An 18,602-nucleotide genomic window follows, 5' to 3' on the forward strand; every position below is an offset into this window, starting at 1 on the left:
AAAGACTTTTTACTTGCAATGCAATTTAACTGGTGTTTTGTTACACTGCGTCTGTTTTATCACTTTTTTTGTTTCTAACTAATGTTTTTATAAACTCGTGTTTTACATTTGAATGGAAAAATAAACTGGATTTATTTTAATGGGGTGTCAATTCAGTGATGTAATAACTTCACTTTCTTTCATCCCAAAGGATGAAAAGAGCTTTATGGTGACAACTTCACCTACAGAGATGAGGAAAAAGCATTGAGTCTTGCCAACCCCAAGAGTTTAAATATCATGAGTTTTGCCAACCCCCAAAATCATGAGAATTTTCAAAAACACAGTAAATGTTTGGGTGCTTTTTCTTTGCTGGCTTCCGAGCCTTTAGGTTGAATTCACTTCCTGTTTTCCAGCTTTTTTCTGCAACCACGAGGGCTAGAAACAAAACAAAGCTGGGTAATCTCTTGATACAAGAATGTTACGTTAATGGGACAAACAAAAATCAGATAAGAACATAACATCTTTCAGGAAGGTTGCAAAGTCACACTACTTTATTTCTTAAAATCCAGACTTTTAACACACACAACCCAAAAAACAGACAAAGCAGCCCGTTCCCCAAAACGGGCATCATTCACCCCACCTTACTGTTGACTGTCTGCAGGGTACCGCTGAAAGTCCCAGCTCCTTCCCTACAGAAACCCCTTGCCTGCAAGCAGAACCAGGAAACCCTTTTTACAAATCGGTTATCGTTCTGAATATACCACAAAGAACTGGGAATAGTGCCCATTATTCACTTCAAGGTGAATGTGCTGATGCATTACATGTGCTCCCCTGCTTTCCCATCTCCCCCTGTGCTCTGCTCCCCAGTTCAGACATGCACTGTGGTGGTATGAGGGGGGAGGTTCTGTGCTTTCAGTCTCTCTGGTTTCTCTCCTCTGGCTCAACTCCAGCCTTGCAGCATTACAGGAATTGTCCTGCTTGCTCTGTACCATCATTGTCTCTCTTCACCTGGATGTCTGCAGACGCAGAGGCCTTGTAGCTAGACTGTAAAGTGTGGGCTCTAGAAATGGAATGTAGAATCAGTTGCTTGGCAACCTTCAAGAGAACTGCAATTTGTGTTTTCATTTCCCTAAGCAAATTGAATGCTGGTCCATTAAGGTACCAGATAGGTGACAACCCAGGAGAACTGAAATCCTGTTCCTCCTCAGATACAATACGAGCAGGGCAAGCTTCCCTCCTCCCCCATCCCCACGCCTTCAGCCCTCAGGTGACTCACCCTGGGGATGAGAATGGAACTCAGTCTTCACCCTTGCCGAGCGCTATAAATAGCAAACAATAATAATGGGCTAATTATAACTAGGGCCTTGGTGATTTTTGTGGGTTAGCCATTAAGAGTTTTTAGCAGGGTTACATGCTTTGCCTTTCTCACCAAAGATCTCAAAGCGCTTTGCAAATATGGATGAATTGCACCTCAGAATATATGTGTGGTAAATAAGCATCATTCTCTCCATTTCACCAAACGGGGAACTAAGGCATGGGAGGGGTGAAATGACAAAGGCCTGACCTGAAGTTAGGTTGGCTTAACTACCTCGCACAGGGCTGTGGAAAAAATGTCATGCCCTGTGTGATGTAGTTAAACCAGCTCAAGCCCCACTGTAGGCACTAGCTTGGTGGAAGAATTCTTCTGTTGACCTAGCTACCACCTCTCAGAGAGGTGGATTTACTATTGCACCAGAAGAACCCCTTCCATCACTGTAGTGTCTTTGCTCCAGTTGCAGCGCTGCAGCTGTAGCATTTCTAGTGTAGACAAACCCTTAACAGAGGTTGCACAGCAATTGTGCTCTGGAGCCCACAACAAAGCCTGAGCCCATAAAACTAGAGAGCAGTGTGAACTGGATTTTCTGAGGCAGCTACCTCAATTAAAAGACAATTGCTGGAAAACCTGGTCAGGTGGCAGCCCTTGCTTGCAGCCCCATCCCCAGCTGTGGTGTAGAGATGGCAGAGGATGTCAGGGTTTTTTTGTTTGTTTGTTTTTTAAAGGTGTTAGCTCAATTGAGTTAGTTTAATTTGTAACCCATCTTCAAACATGTTAATCTGCATCTTAATGGAGCTTTTCAATCATGATAGACTAATACAGTTAAGCAACACACCTTTTGCCCCTCGATAGTTCTCTGCTGGGGTAGTGCTAACAAGAACTCCCAGGCCAGTGGAGTTAACACCCCACTGAGATGAACAGGGCAGGTCATGCCTTTCAGAGCTATTGTTTTGGGTTTTTTAAATAAAGAGGCCAAAACCAACCCCTCCCTCCATGAAATGCTGATGTAAGTCACATGACCAGAAGCTGGTACTCTAGGTATGGAACCATGCTTCTTAAACTGGCCCCAGTGTCATCTAATATTGCTCAGAGCAGGCCTGCCCCAAAAATGGTACCAGCCACCAGTACCATGGTTTCTAGTATTGCAAACTTCTGAACTGGTGTTAGCATTGGTGGGAAGCTCCTTACAGCACCACTGTAATACAAATCAGTACTAATGCTATGTTAGACATGCTTTTCTATTTCTTACATGGTGGTTCTGCGTTTTCACATATTGCAGTGTCCTGCAGTTTGTCCAATGTGTTAAATAAAGAGAAATAGAAATATTTTATGGGAGAAGAAAAATCACCTTTTATTTTATTTGCAATATTAAAAGCACCTTGGATCTCTAGACTTCACCAACACTAGACCCAGCAAGGTTTAGTGTAAACAGCCTAAATAGGGTCATAGATTTAAAGGCCAGAAGGGACTAATATGATCAACTAATCTGTCCTCCGGCATACCACAGGCCAGAGAATTTCACCTAGTGATTCTTGTAGCAAGCCCATATGTTGTGATGGAGCCAGATCATATTTTTTTAGAAAGATACCCAGTTTCACTGTAGGGTAAATGTATGGGTACACCTACATGTGTGTGCATGGATGTGTGTGTTTATTTTGTTAGTAACTGCATGAGAGTTTGGGTGGGTGTGAGTGAGCCATGTGTCTGAATGTAAAATAGGGACAGAGTTGTGTAACTACCCTAAGTAGGAGACAGTGTGAGAGATGCAGGGAAAGGAAGAGATTCAGTAACAATTGCTTTGGGCTCTCTGCTTTAACCCTGCTTAGGGGTGGTACAGATGGTGGCCAGCAGTGCCCGGAAACGGTGCCACAGTGGCTGAGGCATGGTGGAAGCTATAGCCATCTCCTGTCTTTGCGCCAGTGTATTCCATGGTCCCAGGGAAGCCATGATAAAAGTCTACTTTGTGCTGGGCAATGAATCCCACTGTCTGTTGGACGCTACAGGTGGCCCCACCTTTGCCGAAGACCCCCCCCTCCTCATTGGCTATGAATGCATATGGGTTCTGCCCTGCTGAGTAGTTCTGACGGGGGTTGCCCACAGCTTGGATGTTTCCAGCTGCGCTGATCGGATAGCTCTGGTGGAATTTGGGGTGCACTTCCAGGTACCCGCTGGGCTGGAACCCAGTCTGAAAGAGAGAATAGGAATCAAAACCAATTGCATCTCTACTGGCACTCACCGGGCTAAAATGTAGAAGGGCTATATCAATCCTTTTGCTTTCAGGCATATCCATGGGGCAGGAGGAGGTGGGGAGGGACAAGAAGAAATGTACTTCATAGGTCTGATATGAGGTGATATGGGAGATGTGAGGCCACTCTCACAACTGGGGCATGAGACCAGACTCACCGCTGGCTTATCCAGTAGAACAGGAGGAGAGCTACTAACAAAAGCTGGACCATTGCCCTGGTTGGCTGGGGGACACCAAACTATCTACCATTTTTGCCTTAGGGCAGGAGGCACGTCAGTGGGCTAAACAGACCAGAACAGCAGAAGGCAGGCAGGATGGATCTTCGGCATGACTGGGGATGGCAGAGGCAGGGTTACTAAACTAGCTGGACCATGGTACTGATCCAGTACAGCAGGAAATGGGATAGCAGAGGGAATATACCACTGGGCTATGGGAGAAGGCAGGACACTGGGCTTTCTGGACCAATGGTCTTGGTCCCCTTTGTGTGGAATGCCCTTACCTGAGTGAGGCACTGAGCCCGCTCCGACCACAAGTTGTGCTTCTGGCATCTCTTCAGCTTCATCCTTCGGTTCTGGAACCAGGTCTTAACCTGCAGTGAGGGGTCAGAAGGTTCCCGGGGGAATGGATAGTCAGGGAGGAATATGGAATGGGCTAAGACATTTTTCACCTCTGACTCACCAATTACAATGAGCCTCTTGGGTCAGGGGTGGAGTGACTGGAGGGCTCAGAGAATCAGGGAGTGGAGTATAAAGCATCTGTGTGGTTGCTGGTTAAAGTCTGGCCCAGTTCAACATCAGATGCCGGTTTAGTGGCCTATGCAAATTGTGTCGGTGGATCTCTGTCCCCAGCGCCTACATTGTCCACATTGTGCCCATCATTGTGACATGTAGGCGCATTACACATGTGACAAATGAATGAGTGTGGCCAAAAACTGGCACAAATCAAACCCAACACGGTCTCTACAGTCCCACCCATAGAATGGATTAAATCCCTCCTGATTACAGGCCAAAATTAAGGAAATGTGTGTTTGTGGGGGTGCGGGGAGGGCAGAAGGCCTGCCCTGCATCCTATCAGTCCTCAAAATCAAGATCCCTGACGGGAGCAGATTCCAAAGCGCACTCCCCCAGGGCTGTGTCTGCACTAATAGGGAGTGCTGCAAGGATGTTGATTGCAGCAAATAGCTGGTTGTCTCACTTGTCCTGTTTCTGACAAAACCGGTTTGGGGGTGGGTAGGTGGGGTGTGTGTTTGTGTTTGTTATCCCAGTGCATCCTGGGATACCTGAGGCACCAAGCCCAGAGTGCCCAGCACTTTCATTAGGATAATCTCCATCTGCACTGCATTGTGGGATAGGGTTAGGAAGAATGGCTGAACCATAGCAGCTACAATGCTTGTGGCTTCTCATCCACTCAGGAGAGATCATTATAGACGGCACCAGTTCAGCTGGACCTGGGCTAGCGATTTCATCTCAGGCATTGCAGCAGTGGCACAAGTGATGCTCATAAATCTGCAGGGATGGCAGTTGTGTGGGGGCCTTGCCGTACCTGCATGAGGCCTGGTGTCAAGCGCACTGCGTGGGTGCGGGAAGACAGGTTGGTGGGAGGAGTTCAGCCCTGGGGAGAGCTCATAGCAGCGTCCCAGCTTACTGCAGGTGCTGCATGGGGGCACTGGGGAGGGGGTGGGGAGGAAATGATTTGTGAACTAATCCATGCCAGGCCACTCAGCGCCTTATGGGGAAATTCACCAGTGCCTGGAACTGCATCCAGCAGAGGACTGGGAACTGATGCGGAGCATAAAGTGCAGGGAACTATGGTGACCCACTTACTGCTCAGCCACACCACAGACCATGGCATCATCGCGCTGCCAACTCCTGGCATTCAAAAATCACGAATCAGGCCCTGAAAATCATGAGAGTTGTGATTTTTTAAGCCAGGTTTGAACAAAAGGTCTCTCTCTTGCTCGCTCGCTTTGCCTCCTGATGTTGGAGCCTTCAGAGGGTCACATTTTCAAGCTTTTCCCTGAAACCAGGAGAGCTAGAAACCCTTTTTTTTTTTTTAATGAAAGCTGAGCTTCTCATGTTTTCGTGACTCAAGGTCTTCAGGAAAATCAGCAATTATTGGCAGATTCACAGTAAAATCTCAGGAGTTGGCAACACCGGCAACAGCAGGCCCCCTCATCGTGAGTCTCAACAGAGGTGCCAAGGATTGACTGGGTTTTAGCACATTCCATCCATGGATGTGTCATTATCCCCATTTTACAGATGGGGAAACTGAAGCACAGAGAAGGGACGTGACTTGCTCAAGGTCACCCAGCAGGCCAATGGCAGAGCTGAAAAAGAACCCAGGTCTCTTTGAGTCTGAGTCCAGTGTTTTATCCATTAGGCAACACTGTCTTCCTGCTGAAATTTTCCCTCCAAGAAGGGTTTTTCTCGGGCAGGACTGAGACACATTTGGGAGCGGGAGGGGGACAGTTATATGTGTGTGTATGGAGCTTGCTCTGTCACAGCCATGTTTTGTACTTGCTCTGAGGAAAAATATAGGACATAAATACTAGTATTGTCATCTAGCACCTTTGCCACTGTTCTGTGCTAATCAACCCCCACCTTTATTTCACGACTCCTCTTGCACTAAGTGACATTCAGGTGCAGCCCAGCCATTACAAGGCAGACAACTCTATGCCCTCGCTATTCACCTGCTTGTAAGTGAGCCCCAGGACTGCAGCCAGTTCCCGGATCTGCTGGGGGCTGAGGTATTTCTGGCTCTGGAACCGTTGATGCAGGGTTTGCAGCTGCTCCTTGGAGAAGGCTGTACGGATCTTGGCCTTCTTCATCCCTCCCTCTCTTTCCTTCCCATTCTTCTGGGGCTTGGATGCTGGCTGGGGGGACGAGGATTCTGTCTGGGGGCTGGTGGCCGAATCTGGTGTGAAGTGGCTGAAATTCCCAGAGCTGGAGGAAGCAGGAGAGAGATCTAAAGACAAAGGGGATATATGCGGTAATGAACCCACATGTGTGTAAATACACACACACACACACACACACACACACACACACACACACACGCAGAGCCCTTTGCTGGGTGAGATCAGAACTGCTTATCTGTGTGACATAGGCCATATACTGCTAGCAGCAAAGGCGATTCTCCTTTAGCGCAAGCTCTGAGGATCTGCGCCTTTGTAGCAAAAGAATCTGATATGTATCCCTGATGCCAGTGTGAAGTTGCAAGTGGCCAGATTAAGCCTCACGGTGACACCCTGGATGGGCAAAAAGAACGAGTACTTGTGGCACCTTAGAGACTAACACATTGATTTGAGCATAAGCTTTCTGAGCTACAGCTCACTTCATCGGATCCGATGAAGGGAGCTGTAGCTCACGAAAGCTTATGCTCAAATAAATGTGTTAGTCTCTAAGGTGCCACAAGTACTCCTGTTCTTTTTGCGAAAACAGACTAACACGGCTGCTACTCTGAAACCTGGATGGACAGTTCATCCCTACATCTCCAAATCCTCTATAGCTTGTCCTTTTGCAGAGCACTTTGGGACCTAGGGATGAAAAGCGCTATAATTATATGTTAAGGTTGTCACTACACAGCTTAATCTGGCTGCTAACTTGACACTGGCAGCCAGGATCGCTATCAAATCCTTTTGCTCTGACAGCACAGACACTCAGCACTTGAGCTAAAGGAGAATCTGTTTGCTGTTAGTGGTGCAGGGCCTCTGTCACACAGAGGAGCAGTTCTGCTCAGGACAAGCATAATTACACGCCTTTGACAGATGGACAAGCTGGGGTGCAGAGGTGAATCACTCGCCCATGGGCACACAGCGAATCTGTGCACTGGACTCTTGGGCTTAAGTCTGGTCATTTTTGAGGCTTGATTTGGGGTCCCCAGTCTGAGACACCTTAAAGGGGCCTGGTGCTCAAAGCCCAGCTGTGTTCAGCGCTCTCTGAAAATCAGGCCCCTTTAAGAGGTCTCAGGTTGGGCACCCAAAAATTGGGGCACTCAGAATGACCAGTCACAAGTGAAAGTTTAGGCTTTGATCCCTTAGTCCTGTTCTCCAGCCACTGGACCAAACTGTCTCTCACCAGTAGTGTTACTTTCTGCTCCTTCTAACCAAGGATCTCAATGCACTTCACAAACACTGGCAAATTAACCCTCCCCATCCCACTGTTGGGAGGGAGGGAGGTAGGTATTATCACCACCGATGTAAAGTGACAACCAGAACAACCCAGTGAGTCAGAGTCAGGACAAGAACGCAGGTTGCCGGACTCACAGCCCACTGCTCTAACCACTAGGCTGCCGCTACCCTTTGCAAAGCACATGAGAACTAGAATAGAATATTGTGCTGATGAGAGTTTACAGGAGGAGAAAAGGCACAGACAGAGGACACAGAGACAGGTTGGGGAGCACCACTCACTCCAGAGACAGTATTCAAGAGGATAGAGGAACCCACAAAGACCCTTCCAGCTTGTCCTGGGAAATATCCTAAGGGGGTCTCTGCCTGAAGGACAAAGCCAAGATTGAGATCTAAAGAAAAAGCTTCCTAAGCAATCTGGGCTGTTAGTCCAGACAAAAGCCGCCAACATGCAAAGCCATTGAGGCAGCATGAATAGGAAAATGTTAACAAGTGAGATTACACAGATAGCTCTCCCCTAGGTGTCTGGCACGTGTGGATGCGGGCAGCAGTGGGGGCCAGGAGGGGTGTATTGGTTTGCAAGCCTAGCCAAATGCCCTCGGACAATTTCTTCCCTCTTCCTGAGCCCCCCAACTTCTCACCTGTCTGCCCATAGGGAGAGGGGAGAGTTAACATCCACTTGTGGGGAGGACAGTTTCAGGGCCAATAAGGGAATTACCCCCTTAGATCTTTAGAGACCATCCTAACCCATCCTTGGTCCCAAGCACCTGCCCCAAAGAGTCTGAATCAAGAGGCACTTTGGGAAATCCTAATGCTCCATCTCCCCCATGTAAGCTACTGATCTCTTGTGCAGGTCACTGGCTCCTCCATGCTACCAATCCCTCCCCAGCTGAGAGGAAAAATGGTTGTGTGATTAAAAAAGACACTTGAAATTCAGCTGTGGGTTATATTCTGAGCAGAGCCTCAGGCTTGCGCTGTGTGACTTACATCTGGCACCTTGAGTAGTCATTTGCACCCACGTAAAATGCCACCAGCTGAGATGGAGGTTAAGGTTTTGCACAGGTGCAAATGGAGGTAATCATACCTACCCTCCTCGCAGGGGCGAGGGTACATTCATTGATGTCAGTGAAGTGCCCAGGGACTACAGGGAGCAGCACCACAGAAAAGTCTGGAGATAATCGAACAGCTATAACATGCCCCAGCCAGCACTCTCTTTAGACCCCAGCCCTCTCCACTGCCAGCTCCAGCCCTGCCCAGCCATCGCCTTCCCCTGAGAATGCCAACCTACCTCGTCGTCCTTTCCCCAGACCCCCACCTCCACCAGCTATTCCAGCAGGCCCCACTCACCGAGTGCTGATTCCCCTCCCCACAGACATGCGCTCTCCATGTTACCTCCCTCCCTTTCTTGACCCCCTCTGCTTCTGCTTGACTTGCCTCCTAACTGCCACTTCCTGGCCCTAAGAACTGAGAGTGGGGAGCCTGGGTTGTGAGGGCCCCCGGGGGCAGGGGGGAGTGGGGCAGGTTCCCAGCTGTGGGGAGCTGGGTGGTGCAGGATAGGGAGAAGTTGTGGCTGCAAGGAGCCAGGCTGCATAAGGAATGCTAGTCTGGGGTGGGGAAGGAGTCAGTGCTCATGTGGGGGTGGGGGGTGGGGAGAGCAGGGCAGGTTTACTACAGACCCATTGGGGAACTGGCCCATGTGAGACCTGCATACAAGGGTGGCTGGAGAGGGGCTGCAGGAGGGTGAGTGGGGCTTGGGCTCTGCATGTCTGGTGGGGGGGATCTGTGAGTTTGCAGCAATGGTGAAGGTAGGGTAGGTGAGGAGGGTATGTCCAGGCGGCCAGTGGGACATGGGTGTGGGGTTAGAAGGGATTTCAGTCAGCTTGGAGAAAAGGCACAACTCCATTCAAAGAAAAGCTCCTAACTCCACACAGTCATAGACGCACCTCAGTACCTAGGCTAGCATCTGCTACCCAACTCGCCTCCCAAGCCCTGACGGGGAGCTAGCCAGTGACTGAAGGGTTAGGAGGACTAGGAGGAGGAACAGGAGAGTCAGCAAGAAGCATGAATGGTGGCTAAACAAACCCTCACACAGCTCTGGTTTAAAAACTAAAAACTGAGACAGGCCCAGGTCTTGACAGCTCTTCATCTCTGCAGACCTTTGAGTCCACATTCAAAGCTCTACATCCAAACCCTTCCCTGGGGTGGAGTGGGGGGAAACACCCAGCCTGCCTGATGTATTTGTGGCCCATGGAGCATAAAGAATCTAAGATTTCATTTAAAACAAAGGGTACGTCTCTAGTCCTTATGGTCAGGAAGTTAACCTACAAAATGAGAGCCCACTGTGTACTGATGTAACCCCTTGCCTGCAGATAGCCTGAAACAACAATGCTGATTTCTACAATGACTCCAGAGAGGTGTAATCCCCACCCCAAATTCCCATTAATCTCACTGGGGCATTGACTCTAGAGTGTAAGGATAGCACTAGGCAAAGACCTGTCTGCATTAACTATTTCACTGATGAACATTTGAGCAGATGGGATGGGAAGGAGGTAGGAGTGAAGCCCATGGGGTGGGAATTGGGAGTTGCTGAATTAAAGGAAATGGAGAGAGAAGACAGGGAAACACAGAAAGAGACAAGCAGAGAAAGGAGGACGGGGAAAGGAGAGAAACAGAGGGCAGAAGCAGTAGTGGATCCTAACAGGATTCCCCATCCTCCCACTGTGATGCTGAATGAGACTTGAACAAGTATAACAATGATAATTACACATTCAGTCACTGTGTAAAGGCTGTCATCTTTGCAATGCCCCCATTGCCAGCACTGGGAGCTGTGCTGTGGGTGATGGGTGTACAGAACACTAAATGCATGCTCCGGCCCATGGACCAAACATGGATTTTGCCTCTCTCCATAAATATGACAGCTCTGGTTTAAGTGAGGCCTGATCATCCCCTGCCCCCCTTGGCCATTAGCCTGCCAGGATAAGGTGTTACAGACAGACAAGGATACTTTGCCTTTACAGTGCTTATACCTGAGGATCAAAAAATGCTTTGCAAGTCTGAATGAATTAGGCTCATATCCACATTTTATAAAGGGGAAAGAGAGGCACAAAGAGTGGAAGTGATTTTCCCAAGGTCACTCACTGAGTCAATGACAGATCTAGGATTGGCACCCAGGTGTCCTGAATCTCAGTCCTATGACTTAACTTTGATGGCTTACCTGAGTTCTGGCTTTCCTCCACTGGAAACTGGGCATCACCAGCCGCTTCTGCTCCCCTTCCCGGGCATGATATAGCACGTTCTGTACCCCCTGCTGAGTTCCAGTAAAACTCCCCGTAGCCCATGCCAGTCCCACTTGGGTAAGGCTGGTAAGGGGGCACAGCCAAGTGAGCACTCATGTGGGTTTGGTTTGAAGGGGTGCTCCCCCCCGGGTGCTCCCCACCCCCACCTCCCAGTAGACAGCACCTCACTCAAGGACTGAAGCTCACCACCCAGGATGAGGGTGCCCTAGAAAGTCTACCTTTATAGCTAGCAGTTCCCTTCAAAGGAGTACAATATCCTGCATCAGCCAGGTCTTCAGTGCACATTGTCATGTTAAAGAGGGTTGATTGGTGGGGAGGGAACGGTGTGAGAGAAGGAGGGGGTGGGGGAGGAAAGTGACACATGGTGGCATCAGGATTAAAAAATGTCTCCCTGAATTCCTGGCATTCTACAGTCCACCCTTGCATGGGTCCATAGCCCAGGGAAGTCAAGGTAAAGCCTCCCACTGACTCCACTGGGCTCTGGCTCAAGCCCTATGTGTGTAAAAATCATCCCAGAAAGGAGGCCATAGAGGAGAAATGCTCACAGCCCCAGCCAACCCTCCTCCCTACTTCCAAATCTATGGGCATTTGGTTCTGGAGGTGAACTTCACCCCTGGCCCATAGCTCTACAATGGGGCACACCGAAGCCCATTCCAAAGGGGTTTTGCAAGCAGAGGGCTTGCTTCCCGGCTGTCCTGCAGTTTGTAGACACAATAACACCAGCGCAGGATAAAATGCTACCAAGGCAGAATGGTGGCCCTCGATACCCTCTGCGCTGGGGGAAGTGACAACGCAGGCGGCAGGACAACAGTGAATCAGGCCCAAGGGGCTGGAACCCACTGGGGTGTTTTTTTCTTCTTTCAAATAAAATTTCCAATTTGATAGGAATTTGATGGGGCCAGCTGAGAAGTGCCAGGAAGGGGCCTAGCCCGTCTGCCAGTGCCAGGTGCTAAACTGAAGCCGTCAACTTAGGGGAAGTTCATGTCAGGCCCCACATCCAATTTTGTAGAGCAGGCCGCTCTCCACATGTGCTCTCCACTCACATATGAATGAATGAGGCATTTTTTTGGTATCATTGTGCTGGGAGCTAGAGATACAACCTGTCGGGGAGAGGGGCAGGATGGGGAGCTGTAGGGGCAGGGAGGGGATCCCTGGCTGTAGTAGTCACTTCTCCTTCAGATTTCAGTGTAGCAGCTGTGTTAGTCTGTATTTGCAAAAAGAAAAGGAGGACTTGTGGCACCTTACAGACTAACAATTTGTTAGTCTCTAAGGTGCCACAAGTACTCCTTTTCTTTCTCCTTCAGAGACACTTCTGTGTAGTTAAGCATTTTCTTGGCTGCAGACTGTTGCTGGACTATTCAAGGTTGGATGAGGTGATCCAAGGACAGGGGCAGCTTGTGTCCTCTCTTATGGCCAGCCTCATGTAATGCATTGTGGCATTTCATTTACCAGTATATTGCACACCCAGAGGCTAAGGGAATGAGCACCTACAAAAGCAGTCATGAAATAATCACAGGCAAGAGAGTCCTGTAGTTCACCCACAGACCAGCACGTCAGGAGACCTTCTTCCTTTTCGTGGTTCTGCCAGTGATTTGCTCTGGGAGCTTGTTCAGGTAGGAAGATATAATGCTACTAACCTAAGCCACAGGGGCATTGGGAAGCTGCCACTAATGTTTGTAAAGTGTATTCAGATCCTCTTGATCTTCTGAGGATCTCAAAGCATTTTACAAACATTAGTGAGTGAGTCAGTCAAAGCATTGTCATGTTTCAAAGACGAGGACCCATAGATGGCTGGATGTCAGAAGCCCAAGGTTTTAATCACTGCTCATCCACTGACTTGCTGTGTGCCCTGGGGGTGAATCATTCGGCCTCAGTTTCCCCATCTATAAAATGGGGACAACGCTACTTCTAGTAATGTGCTGCAAGATCTCTCTATGAAAACGCCTCTGTAAGAGCAAAGCGCTATTATTGTCTGTGTGGGATAACTGCTCATCAGGTCCTTCCCTTACCTCTCCTGTGCCACATGGATGTGGGGGATGGTGGGGGATGGTGAGAGCTGGGGTGCCATCAGTACAAAGTTCATCTCTTCATCAGAGCTGGGTGGTGCAGTTGCTCTGTTTTCCCAAAGTCTGGCTGAAACTGGGACATGGGTGAGAACACTTTGGCTGAGACCGCTCAGTCCAGACCAGTTAGGTATGATGCGGGAAGGTAGCAGCAACAATACCTGCCCCAGAGGGAGGGGGTTGGCCCACCATTTGTCAAGGAGGCTCCTGACTTCCCAGGTGGCACTGGAGATGAGAAGCACTTCTTTTAGGCCTTTCCTCTGTCATCCATCTTGCCACTGTCATCCAGGCCTTTTTCACCTCCAAAGCTGATTCTTACATGATGCTTGGAAGACCTCTTCCAAGCGACAGCTGGAGAAGAATACAAGTGCCTGCTTGTTTAGAGGCATTGATGGAAGAAAGCACATTATTCCAGTTCTCCACAGACTGTGCTAGCTTCCTATGCAATTTGCAGTCTTTGCATCTTTAAGTTTTGGGTTCTGGCTCCCTGATGAGAGCTCAAGCTCTCTGCCCAACTGCTTCCAAGACAATTGAGATCACCTGAGACACTAGAACTGACAATCCCTAGTGATCAACTTTTCAAAGGGGCTAAGCATGGAAGTAAAGGGTGCTCAGTGCCTTTGAAAATGACGCCACGAATATCTGAGGCCTGACAGCCGGGATTTTCATTAAGTTTGGAATTTACATCCTCTGCTGCTTCATTGCAGCCTGATTCTCATCCCCCAGGGCATAGTCTACAGGCCATCAGCTCCCCCCGCCCTCCCAAGAGTAAAGTGCTTGTAAAAAACTAATGACAAGTTTCAGAGTAGCAGGAGTGTTAGTCTGTATTCGCGAAAAGAAAAGGAGTACTTGTGGCACCTTAGAGACTAACCAATTTATGCATCCGATGAAGTGAGCTGTAGCTCACGAAAGCTTATGCTCAAATAAACTGGTTAGTCTCTAAGATGCCACAAGTCCTGCTTTTCTTTTAGTAAAAAACTAATGGTTGGGTTGTAGTTTGTTTACTCTGACACTTATTAAATTGTACACGTGGTTTGAAATGTTGTTCCGGTGCATTGTGTAAGTCGTAAAATAAACAATGCAATAAATGCAATAAATAAATGTAATCTTAAATTAGGGCAATACATAAATGCAATCTTAAAAATGAAGTGTAATGGGGGAGGGGGGAAGTGCAGCACACATAAAAATGTTGGGTGCAGGTTTTCACTTGAAATTTTAAATGCACAAAAGTGATGGAAATTCAAAATGCTGCAACCAGAACGTGGCTCTGCTGAACATAATTTAACAGCTGTACATCCACCTTGAGGTTCACATCATGATTGTCATGGTGCTGCACCCCAGAATAACTTCACACAGTTCTGAGAGCTAGAATTCAGATCCTCCAGATCCACATTCTCCCCTCCCCCCCCCCACACAAACCAAAATATAAACAAAACAAGCCTCAGGCCACCTGAGCTAGAGGAGAATCTCCAATTTTCTCTGAGAAGTATAGGGCCTATGTCACACAGCTGAGCAATTCTGATTCCATCCAGTTGAGGGCAATGGTCTGTATCCATACACACACACCTACTAGCCACTGAAATATTTAGATGTTAATGTTAGACTGACTGTCGGTATGGTAAGGAAGAAAAAAACATATAGCAGACTGTGAGAAAATATCCCCAAGAAAGTATTAGAAGCCTTATCAATAGAACAGGAGAACTTGTGGCACCTTAGAGACTAACAAATTTATTTGAGCATAAACTTTCATGAGCTACAGCTGAAGTGAGCTGTAGCTCACGAAAGCTTCTGCTCAAGTAAATTGGTTAGTCTCTAAGGTGCCACAAGTTCTCCTGTTCTTTTTGCGAATACAGACTAACACGGCTGCTCCTCTGAAACTTATCAATAGACTCATTTGAACCCACAGTAAAACTAGACAAAACCCTGAGACATTGGCTCCAGAGCTATGGGGTCTGTAGCCTCAGAGCACTTTCTGGTGGTCTGAGTTGAGCTGGCCGGTCAGTTGGGCCCAGATCCTTCCAATTAGGAGCCTAAATACCTTTGACGACCTGGGCATTGGTGCGGGCTCTCCTTGTTTCCGGATACTTCTTCAGATGTCCAAGTTCTTCAGTGCAAAGTGCCTACAGGCCAGCAGAAAACCAGCCCAGCAGCCTGTACTAGAAACTACGGATACGTAAGAAGGGAGAGGAAACAGGAGCTGCCCTTGGGACTAGAACCACCAGTGGGACTGGAACTGCCAGGGCAGGCAGAAAGTCCAGCAGAGCAGAGAATGAGTCAGCTCAGTGGCGGAGGGAGGGAGAAGGGGACCAAATGGCAAAGGGGAAGTAACACAATAGGCTCCCCCCCATCCCCACAATGGTTTAAATGCAAAACCACAAATCGAAGTCGAGTATCTCACCAAGTTGGAACCGGTTTCACTGAACACTACACTTTGGCTTGCTGAACACTAGGCCTGGGTTCAGGTTCACTCCAAACTGGGCACAAGTTCAGCTCAGAATGGGCCAAACCTTTGTTCTGATCCAGGCCTGGGTTTGATCTGAACCATGCCCGGGTTTGCTAGATATTGAGCCCAGGACTGGTCCCCAGTGGGCCTAGGGGTTGAGTTTGCTTCAAGTTAGGCCAGATTCACGGGGCTTTGGGTTCTGACTTCTGTGATGCAGGACTTTGGCTCGTCTGAAACTCAGTCAGAGCACTGAGCTCGAAATCACTGCAGCCAGGCCAGGGCTAGCTCTAAACTGAGCCAAGATGCGCTCCAAACGGTGAAGTTTGTAACTGCATTGAGCAGATTAGTTATTGTTTGTAAAGCAGCTTGAAGTGAAAAAAATACTCTAGACACATAAAGTACTATTATTATTATGAAGCAAGCCTGAAACCAGACCAGTTTCAGGGGCTGTAACAAAAATGTCACCCTGCTCTAATTATACAGACCTGCTTGCCAGATGGGCTGAGAGGGCTAATTGAGTTAATGCTAAGAAAGTGCTTTGAGATCTTTGAAGGAAAGGTGATGTGTAAGTGTGAACTGCTGCTGTCATCACAGAGACAGAGGGAACAGAACTCAGCTCCTCCTACAAAAACAGAGGCTCCAAACCAAACACTTCAGCTAAAGGAGAATCTCCATGAGCGGTGCGGGTCCTATATCACAGAGAGATGAGCGGCTCTAATTCTATGCCTCGGAGGGAAGTGGTGACATACTTTTATTACAGCGCATGAAGATAATTAATATTTAATGCTGCATTTCTGTTAGGATCGTCCAGAGTTATTCTCCCTGGTAGTCGAGTTTTGCTCTGAATTTCAGGTTTACTTCAAACCCCTAACTCAACATGAAATTCAGGAAGGGGAAGGGACCTACCCGGAGCAAATATTCAGATGAATATCTCTATGACCCAAAACTGCCAAGGTTCAGATGGCTGGAAGTATTATCCCAGCCTTATAGGTAGAGAAACTGAAGCACAGAGGGGCTAAAGTCACTGAGGCATTGGCAGAAGGCTTTTCATTGTTGGGGTGGGTGACAGTCAGTGGCTATATGTTATGGTTAATTACTCTGTGGCTGCAAAACCCTTTCTACTCCTTTCAGATGCTAACAGCTGTCCAGTAAAATTCTTCTGGGGGTCTTGATATTTTCTGGGCTTGCTTTCTGACAGGAGATTTTTTGAAGGATTGAACAAAATCCCTTCAGCCATTCGTGAGCTGGGTGAGGCTGAAAAAACATGCACTGTCCCTGTCTAACACATGTAAAGAGGCCAGTCTTGTTGATGACAATAGCAGTTTGGGCTTCAACTCCAGTGCAGGCCCAAAGCCTTGGAATGTACTTTGAAAAAGTTCCCAAATGATGTGGTTAATCAGCAACAAACCTGTTTACTTACCTTTGTATTGAACTGAACAAATAAAGCATTCATAGCAAAGGGCTGGGAGGCCACTTCACCTCTGTAGTTCCTTATTGAATGTTGTGAGGCAGCAATGTTGAATGGTTACAGAGGTCTGTAAACTCTGGGGGTCAGGGTCTGATTCCCTGACTTGCTGGGTCAGTTTGAACTCACCTCCCTACACCTCATGTTCCCCATCTGTAGAATGGGGGATCTGAGTCTGAGCTATGTTTGTAAAGTGCTTTGAGATCCTTTCATTAGTAGTAATATATGGAAGACTAATACTTAGCTCTTCGACAGTGCTTTTTCATCAGTAGATCTCAAAGTGCTTCATGATATTTAATGCCTGTATCCTCACCATGCCTCTGTGAGATAGGGCACAGCTATTATCCCCTTTGTACAGATGGAGAACTGAAGCACAGAGAGGCTAAGTGAGTTGCCTGAGGTCACAGAGGAAGTCTGAAGCAGAGCCGGGAATTGAACCTAGGACTTTTAAGGTCTAGGTTAGTGTCCTAACCACTCAATGATCAATAGGTTCTGGAGGTTCGCCTGGCTACCATTGTAGAACAGCATGAAAGGTCCTGGGACCAGCATGTCCCGTTCCTTTTGATGGCTTATAGAACAGCACTCAAGGAGAGTACAAAGTGTACCCCGGAACTCCTCATGTTTGGGCATGAACTAAGGACCCCAGCAAACCTCTTGTGTGGAGTTCCTGAAGAGAAACAAAGGGATCTGAACCATCTGGACTATGCAGAAACCCAACAGTCCAAAACAGAAAGAGCTCACACCATTGCCTTGAAAAGCTTTGCTATCCGGAGGGCACTTTTCAGTGTCACTGTATGTGTTGTAGTGGTCATTTTCTTTTCTTTTCACGATCTCTGTCTAACCATGCTTGGTCATTGTTTGGTGTTTATTGAGCATTCCTCTCACGCTTCCTTGCAGCAGCTCTGCCTTTAAAATAAAACAACTAGTAGATTACCTTTCAAGATGCTTTGCTTGTCCATTGCTGTTCTTTCTTCCTGGCTTTGCTGAAAATCCTCTCGTAATAAAGGATTAGGGTATAGGTAGGGCCAAGCACATGCCCCGCCTTTGAGAAAGCCCTGATCCATAAATTCATAGCTGGCCCCTCTGGCCTTGCCTAGACTAGAATAAAAGTGCATACATGTTTGACAAGCCTAATGTAAACAAGGCAGGGTGAGACAGTACAGTGGTTAAAAATGCCAGAAGCTGGTCTACCCACGTGCTCTCACTGCAGTTAGCTCCAGGGGAGCTGCTCCAGTTCAAGGCCCTGTCTAGCCCCGGACATAGCACCCCTTCAGCAATTAGTTGCCAGCAGCTGGTTTAGCAGAAGCACATTTAAAGGTAGTTCCTGGTCAGCACCAGTTGAATGCTATTTCCTAGCATAGGCAAGGCCTTACACCAGTAGTGGGAGAAATTCAGAAAATCCCTCATGTAGCGGCAGCCGAGTCAGGAGACCTGGGTTCTGTTCTCAGCCGTACTACTGACACACCATGTGACCTTGGCTAGTCACTTCCCCGCCCTGTGCCTCAGTTTCCCTATTTGTAACATGGGGAGGATAATATGCTCATCCTTGGTTAAGTGATTTGAAATCTTTGTCTCAGTTAAGAGTTAATAGTATTTGGCCCAAACCAAGACTACACCCTCTGTGTGAATCACACTGGGATCAGTTCCCACAGTGAAAAGAATCCGGTGTC

The 18,602-nt window shown here is 47.9% G+C and overlaps 1 protein-coding gene across 1 annotated transcript; it reads right to left on the reverse strand.

The window, feature by feature from the left end:
* Positions 1-2,655: 2,655 nt before the first annotated feature.
* Positions 2,656-17,992, reverse strand: LOC102943691 (homeobox protein NANOG-like). Its single transcript, XM_043523403.1, has 4 exons — positions 17,867-17,992; positions 6,229-6,503; positions 4,039-4,128; positions 2,656-3,479 (listed from the first exon to the last, which is right to left on the reverse strand). The coding sequence occupies exons 1-4, from the start codon at positions 17,889-17,891 to the stop codon at positions 3,117-3,119; spliced, it is 753 nt and encodes a 250-aa protein (XP_043379338.1). The 5' UTR covers positions 17,892-17,992; the 3' UTR covers positions 2,656-3,116.
* Between the last annotated feature and the right edge of the window lie 610 nt (positions 17,993-18,602).

Source organism: Chelonia mydas, chromosome 1 (assembly GCF_015237465.2).
Source record: "Chelonia mydas isolate rCheMyd1 chromosome 1, rCheMyd1.pri.v2, whole genome shotgun sequence".
In the NCBI taxonomy this organism is placed as follows: Eukaryota; Metazoa; Chordata; order Testudines; family Cheloniidae; genus Chelonia; species Chelonia mydas.